This window comes from Dermacentor albipictus, chromosome 7, assembly GCF_038994185.2.
Source record: "Dermacentor albipictus isolate Rhodes 1998 colony chromosome 7, USDA_Dalb.pri_finalv2, whole genome shotgun sequence".
NCBI classification, from domain to species: Eukaryota; Metazoa; Arthropoda; class Arachnida; order Ixodida; family Ixodidae; genus Dermacentor; species Dermacentor albipictus.
In genome coordinates this window covers 123,193,044-123,200,832 of record NC_091827.1, presented here as the reverse complement: position 1 = coordinate 123,200,832, position 7,789 = coordinate 123,193,044, and the positions used below count along the sequence as shown (strand labels likewise).

Here is a 7,789-nt window from a genome sequence, read left to right as displayed (position 1 = left end):
GCCGCAACATTCGCTCCTGGAGCACTTGTGTGGCTGCTTGTACCACCCTGCGCCCCTGGCTTGTCGTCCAAACTGCTCCCAAATTATCATGGTCCCTACCGCATCGTCGAGCGTACTTCCCCCGTAAACTATGTCATTGAGCCTCTTACGCTGCAAGGCGACCGTCGTCGCCGTGGACGTGATGTTGTTCACGTAAACCGCCTCAAGCCGTACTTCGACGCTCTTGTACCCACCTGTTAGATCGCCAGGATGGCTCCACCTTTCTCGACGGGGGCAATTGTAATGAAGAAAGGAGGAGAATGGCATACCGATCATCATCAAGAACAGAGGGCACGAGACCGGCGTTCGAATACCACCATCTTGCTCTCCGCGCTCACTGTTCCGAGCTACCGCCCGTTTGTTGGACTCGCTCAATAAACTTCTTTACATACTGTAGATATTATTTTTGCTCACATCAATAAATATATACTCTACGAGCAGACACAAAGGAGGCACACACAAAAAATTTTCTGTGGTACATGTCGATGCACGTACCATGTTTAAGGCATGATCAAAAAATACACTGTAGTGATTACAACGATAAACCGTGGAATCGTTTCTCCTTTTCAGATAGCACAATTGATGGCTTGCTCACGCACCTTTACTCTAATTTTGCAATTTCATAGGCCTCCACAATCTCCCTTGTCATCCTGCTTTGAGCCTTATGAAAAATAGAAGTACCTTTAAACACGGGTTCGCAGGTAAGATCTCGGCAATGAATGCCCAGATGGTCGACGTTACCTCAGCGACGTTATATCGATGATCTTTTAGTCTCTCATGGACGCATCTGCCAGTTTAACCAACGTACGTTCTCCCGCACGAAGGCGGAATCGCACAGACAACGCTATGAGTGCAGGTTACAAAATTATTTGCGATGTTCAGTTGAACATGCGTTCCATTTGTTATGCTCTGAATTAACCTGTTTGCATAGGTTCTGTAGACGCTCAGGCGCAGAGAAAACCACATCCAAGCCCGACTTTGCTGGTATTCTTCTGAAATTACGTGAAAGGCAATGAATGTAATGTAATGAATAATGTAATGTAATGAATGTAATGTAATGTAAATGTAACTTTCTTTGCTCTACCAGCGGTACTGCTTCCCTTCGACGCGTTTTTGCCCTTCCTGCTCAAGCCCTTCGCTACAGAGGCGAGCATACGCATCGGGTAACCAGAATCTGTCAGGCGCTTAGCCTGATCTCTGAAACTAGTTGGTGAGCATATCCGACGCAGAGACAGAGACAGAGGTGAGCATACCCGATGCGTATGCTCACCTTTGTCGCGGAGGAGTTGAGCATGTCCGTGTCTGCACGCCTTACCCCTTCTTTGCGTTATGAATCCTTACCAGCTAGCTGAGCTTTCTGTCGTTATAAGATGGTATCGCGTCTGCCCTGACGCGGAAGCGAAAAGCCGCAAAATAAGTAAGCTTTCCCATTCAGTGGTTATCGCATTTAACTGTTGCTAATAAAGTCTATGTTTTCTTTTCCCCAGCTTAAACTAACGTGGATGTAAACACGGCGCTCTTCTGAAGCGCTCTCACTTTTCGCGCGTTGCCTCGGTAACTTTCCCATCATTGCCACAGAAAGTTGTCCGCGAGTTTACGGCATCTGGACATCCATTACCGAGATTGTCCCTGCAAAAACCCGTGCTTGAAACTACTTCGATTCTTATAGGGCTTACAGCAGGATGACAACGGAGATTGTGGAGGCCTATGAAATAGCAAAATTAGAGAAAAGGTGCGTGATCAAGCCATCTATGTCGCTATCTGAAAAGGAGATACGACTCCTCAGTTTATCGTTGCAACCGTTGCAGTGTATGTTGTGACGATGCTTTGTACACGTGTACGGGTCATCGACATGCACCGCTGAATGTTCGTTTTTGCTGCCTACTTTGTTTCCGCTCATACGGTGTATATTATTACGATATTATTGGGAGATACTCAAGAGACGAGCCGCCGCGAGAGCGACGACGAAGTGGGCCTGGCGCTCTGGCTCTAGTCCAGTGTAAATAGCCTGTAAATAGCCTCTTCTGTCTGTGTATTTCTACACGTAACATTCTGGTGGAGGTATGCGGTCCCGGTCCTCACCACGGAACTCCGGAGTGGTCGGTACATAGAGCTTGTCACCATGCCTCCCATTGACGAGACCGGCCTGTGCAATGGCTTCGTCTTGTCCGACTGCTCAAATCGTCACGGTTGCCCAACATCGCAACCCTGGTCTGTTCTCTGGCCTGGACGGCCAGACAGGACGGACAGGACGTTGACGAATGGATCAAGCTATATGAACATGCCATCGCTAATAACAGGTGGGACCCAACCATTATGCTCGCCAATGTCACCTTTTTCTCGGCGGCACCCCACGCTCGTGGCACCAGATGCACGACGACGAGATAACCAGTTGGGACAGTTTCAAAGAACAGGTACGGGAACTGTTCGGCGACCCCATTGGCCGCAGGGTTGCCGCGAGAAAGGCTCTTGTGTCTCGTGTTCAGACATCTACGGAGCCGTACGTTTCATGCATCCTGGACGTCTTGGCTCTATGCCGCAAAGCTGACGATGCTATGTCTGAAGCAGATAAAGTGTCCCATGTTCTAAAAGGCATCGCCAATGACGCTTTCAATTTGCTTCTTTTCAGCAAAGTCTCGACAATCGACGCCATCATTAAAGAATGCCGCCGCCTTGAACAAGCTAAGAGCCGCGTTTCACACACCACATCACGCGCCTACCCAACACTGCTGCTACGTCAACATGTCAGGGTGAACAGTACGGGTGACGTCATCACAAGTGGTGGCCTGACGTGGTGGGGGCCACCACCTCTGATGACGTCACCCATATTGTTCGCTGCGAGCTGGAGGCCGCCTGTTCGCCAGCTTTCGCCGTGACGCCTCCCGATCCGCCAGCAACCACAATTGCGACGATTCAGGCCATAGTGAGACAGGAATTTGAGAACATGGGTCTGAACTCCGTGTGTACAACTCCGTGTCTCCACCCATTGTTCCCCAGTTTTCTAGCAGCCCTCCTCGTCCCCGCAAGTCCTTTTCTGCCATATCTCGCCGCAACCCATCCGAATGGCGTACCCCTGATGGCAGGCCGATCTGCTTCCACTGCTGTCGCATCGGCCACGTCACGCGTCAGTGCCGCAACCGATGGCCACTACTCCCTCGAACATACGCCGCCACTTATTCCCGCACCTTTGGACCTTCTGTTCCCTATGCCACCCGCCATGAACCCGCTGCCGCTGATGCTTCTGCTAAGAACCTTCGCTACAGCCGCTCGCCCTCACCTCGACGCCATCAGTCTCGTTCGTCCCAACCCCACCGCTTCTCTCCGTCGCCTATCGCCTCTCGGACTCAGCCGGAAAACTAGGCACTGCAGCTTCTGGAGGTGAAGCTGCGTTGTCTACCCTGCCCTCAAATCCTCTGCTCACGTTACTTACTAACCAAAACCTTCTTGACGTTGACATTGATGGCCATCCTGTCACTGCACTCATCGATACAGGCGCACATCTTTCTATTATGAGTGCTGCCTTCCGACGACGACTCAAAAAGCTCGTAACCCCAGTGTCGGCAGGCGTCATCCGCGTTGCGGATGGCAGTACTGTGCCTATCGTAGGCACGTGTACGGCACGTGTCAGCATCGCCGGCCGCCACACTCCTGTCCTCTTCACCGTGATTGCTCATTGCCCCCACGACCTAAATCTCGGCCTCGACTTTCTATCCGCGCATTCTGCCCTTATTGACTGCTCTGCCAGTACCCTTCGTCTTGAGTTGCCGATTCTCTCAGAACCCTCTGGCGCACACCAGTGCCGCCTACGCCCCATCGGATTTCTTCGCCTGCCACCAAAGTCAATAGCCTTTATTGAACTGTTGTCTCCCCCACCAGTTCCTGATGGCGAGTACCTCGTCACTCCTCTGCCCGACATTGCACTACATTACGACGTTACCGTGCCTCACACTGTACTTACTATTACTGCGAAGCGCATTCCCATACCTATCTTTAACTTCGGATTGGCAAAGCAAATTCAACCGCAAGGTATTTTCCTTGCCAACGTTGATTGTCTCGGCGACGATCATGGGGCAGCGTTATCAACCGATGGTTCTTGCGAGCCTCGCAGGCCCCTCGCGCCAGCCTCGGGCGTCGATGCGATGCGATCGATGCGAGCGAAAATAAAATCTGTATTTGAAAGTTAGCGCTGTCCCGGGATATCTGCTTCATTCAACGTCCTCCTTCAGTCGCGCTTACATACTCTTGTGATGGAGGTTTCAACTGTGCCTGCCTGCAATCCGCTACTATATGCCGAAGGGTCCCGCGTTCTGCGCCGAAACGGCATTGCGGAGGAACTTGTCTACGGGCCATGAGGATATTTCTGCGTGGGTAGGGGAAAGTATTGACCTTTAGAGCTAGGAGGAATCACTCTTGTTCTCTAGGTAGGGGACAGTAATAAAAAATATAAAAAAATAGATAGTACTAGATTGAATCGTCAGGCTTCTCTACTAACGAATTAGTCACTCGTAGCAAGAACAGCTTTTTCTGTAGGTGAGAAAATGACCAAAATAGAAAAGCGGACTGGCTTAGCTCATTTTACACTGTCGTACCCCTCGCGTGACGTTGGCACTGTCAGACTCGCAGACGACGCCATAGAGCGATGTCACATGTACATTACGTCAACTCGTGATTTCTGGCCGAGGCGGTTCGCTTTGGGGAGCAGAAGCGTTACTTCGGCAATAGCTTTTTTCGCAAAGGAGTGATGTATTGCCCCCCAAAATAAACCATGTGACACTTCGGCACAAATAACTTATCGACCTAACTAAGCCTAATGTGTTTTTTATTGGCCCTACAACTGAAGTGCGCTCAATGCAGGACGGAACGCGAGCGTTCTTCCATTCAATTCCCATCGGCACACAGCTTCAGCATTTGTAAGCCTGCCTTCAAGAAGACGACTCCGAGTTCGAAGGCACGGAAGCGGCTGGTTTATTGTCAAAGCACGAGGGACGTGCAGGATAGTCTTTCGGCGCCGGTGAAGCAGCGGTCGTGAAAGAGGCGGCACCCGCCATAGAGTTGAGGCTGGTGTTGCGACTGGTGAAGCTGATCTGGTTGGGGTTACACTGGAGCTGCACCGCCTCGGCACTGGTGCACTCTTCGGTGACGGTGGTCTCACCAGTTAGCAGGTTGGTGCCGGTCAGCGTGAGCGTGTGCTGGATCATCGGGCACGTCTGGGTCACAACCTCGACGTCGTACGAGTGATTCGGCTCCGTCTGCACAGACTTCACCTGCGCAATGGGAGAATTCACTCAATAAGTAATCAATTTAGTACTGAACCGAGCAGTGAACCTCAGGGTTCAGTATTCGGGTCTGTTTTGTTTCTCATTTATATTACCGGCCTCCCTTCCTCCCTATCATCTAACATTCACTTTGCTCATGATTGTGTTATCTTTCGTGAAATAACTAATGCAGAGGATTCTAGCAGCCTGATTTATTTAGTGTAGCTAACTGATTCAAAGATTCGCTAATGGAACTAAACGTTGGCAAATGTAAAGTGATGCGTTTATCTCGGATACCTAGCAGCATGCATACATAATAGTTACCTTTGTTCCCTTGGCATTTGTTCACCCTTACAAATACCTAGGTGCGCATAGCTCTGCTAATTTATCTAGGAATATTTATACGGACTACGTAATCCGGAATGCTAACCACATGCTTCACTATCTACGCCGTAACTTTTCAACTGCCCCTTCATCCCTAAAAATGCTTCTTTATACTGCCTCATACGTCCTAAATTTGAATATACATGCGCTGTTTCAGATCCTGCCATCAATAAACTAATTAATTCATTATAACTCGTGCAAGATAATTCGGTTCACTTTATATTACGTAATTACAACAGAACTGCAAGTGTGTCTGCCATGAAAGCCAACCTTGCTCTTACCCCACTTTGTTCTCGTCGTAAAATCGCACGTTCAGTCCTTTTTCGTAAATTATACCATCATTCCACCTTCGGCAACGATTTCCTTTTTCATCTACAATATGTATCGCCTCGAATTGAACACCATTATAAAGTTGGGCACGAATCATGTCCCACTAAAACTTTTTTGCAGTCATTTTTTCTGCGGTGACCCACGGGATGGAACCATCTTCCTGGTAAAGTCGTATTCCTTTACGATAGCTAAAGATTTCGAGCAGCTCTAGCTAACATTGTGTAATTGAACTATTTTTTATGTTCACTGTATGGTGGTAAGCTAATTGCGTTTGTATTTACCACTTTACTGTTTAAGTTTGCTATAAATTTATCATGACTTTGTTACCCCTACACAAAACTGCGTAATCGGATCCAAGCCGTTGTACTTTAACGTTATAACTGCACATAATTGCTTATTTTCTTATTTCCTCTAACCCAGTCCCCTCATAATGCCTTTGGCCCTGAGGATAATAATCAATAAAGAAGCTTCTTTGTTGATTCATCTTCTAACAAAAATGAGTGCCCATCTACTCATTTGCAGAAAAGCTACGTCCAAAGGGCTTGCCGATGTCCATTGACACAGGTCAGGGAACTGCTGGAATAAAAATTGTAAACCTGCAACAATCGAGCATACGTCTGAACTAATTTTTACAGGGCTAAATCAATACACATACACCTACAAATCACTCACACAAACATTATATAATACATCGAATAGCAGACGTTAATGAAATCGAGGTTTTGACGCAAGCCCGTCTGGTCGGGCGGCATCATGGAGAAGGGCAAAGAGAAGGAGACGGATCACTGAAAGAATACAAGAAAAGACGTTTCGGCTCCCCTGCCGAGAGCCTTGTTCACAGTGAAAAGTGTTCACAGTGAAGAATAAGAAGAAGAAGAAGAAGAAGAAGAAGAAGAAGAAGAAGAAGCAGCGGCGGCAGCAGCAGCAGCAGCCTGGCTACGTCGACTGCAGGGCAAAGGTTCTCCCATACTTCTCCAACTATCCCGGTCATGTGGTAATCGTGGCTATGTTGTCCCTGCAAGCTTCTTAATGTCATCCATCCCTGCCCATACCCATTTCTTTTTCTTAATTTCAACTAAGATGTCACAACTCGCGTTTGTTCCCCTCACCCTATTTGCTCTCTTCTTATGCCCCCATTTAACGTTACACAGATCATTCTTTCCATACCTCGTTGCGTCGTCCTCAATTTAAGTAGAACCCTTTTCGTAAGCCTCCCGGTTTCTGCCCCGTAGGTGAGTACTGGTAAGACACAGCTATTATACACCTTTCTCTTGAGAGATAGTGGCAACCTGCTGTTCAGGATCTGAGAATGCCTGCCAAACGCACCCCAGCCCAATCTTATTCTTCTGATTATTCCCGTCTCACGATCCGGATCCGCCGTCACTTCCTGCCCTAAGTAGACGTATTCCCTTACCACTTCCAGTGCCTCGCTACTTATTGTAAATTGTTGTTCTCTTGCGAGACTGTTAAACATTACTTTAGTTTTCTGCAGATTACCTTTTAGACCCACTCTTCTGCTTTGCCTCTCCAGGTCAGTGAGCGGGCATTGCAATTGGTCCCCTGAGTTACTAAGCAGGGCAATATCAACAGCGAATCGCAAGTTACTAAGGAATTCTCCATTAACTTTAATCCCCAATTCTTCCCAATCCAGGCCTCTGAATAACTCCTGTAAATAAGCTGTGAATAGCATTGGAGAGATCCTATCTCCCTGCCTGACGCCCTTCTTTATTGGGATTTCGTTGCTTTCTTTATGGAGGACTATGGTGGCTGTAAAGCCGCTG

The 7,789-nt window shown here is 48.3% G+C and overlaps 1 protein-coding gene across 11 annotated transcripts in view; it reads right to left on the bottom strand.

Annotated features, from left to right (window-relative positions):
- Positions 1 to 4,882: 4,882 nt before the first annotated feature.
- Positions 4,883 to 7,789, bottom strand: part of LOC139048142 (uncharacterized) — a 401,037-nt gene continuing 398,130 nt past the window's right edge. For 6 of the 11 annotated variants that reach the window (XM_070522653.1, XM_070522655.1, XM_070522658.1 and 3 more), the window contains one exon: positions 4,883 to 5,303. In XM_070522653.1, the coding sequence (XP_070378754.1) occupies positions 4,962 to 5,303 (342 nt within the window). In that variant the 3' untranslated portion in view covers positions 4,883 to 4,961. The remainder of the gene's footprint in view (positions 5,304 to 7,789) is intronic. The other 5 variants (XM_070522659.1, XM_070522660.1, XM_070522661.1 and 2 more) reach the window with 3 other exon arrangements.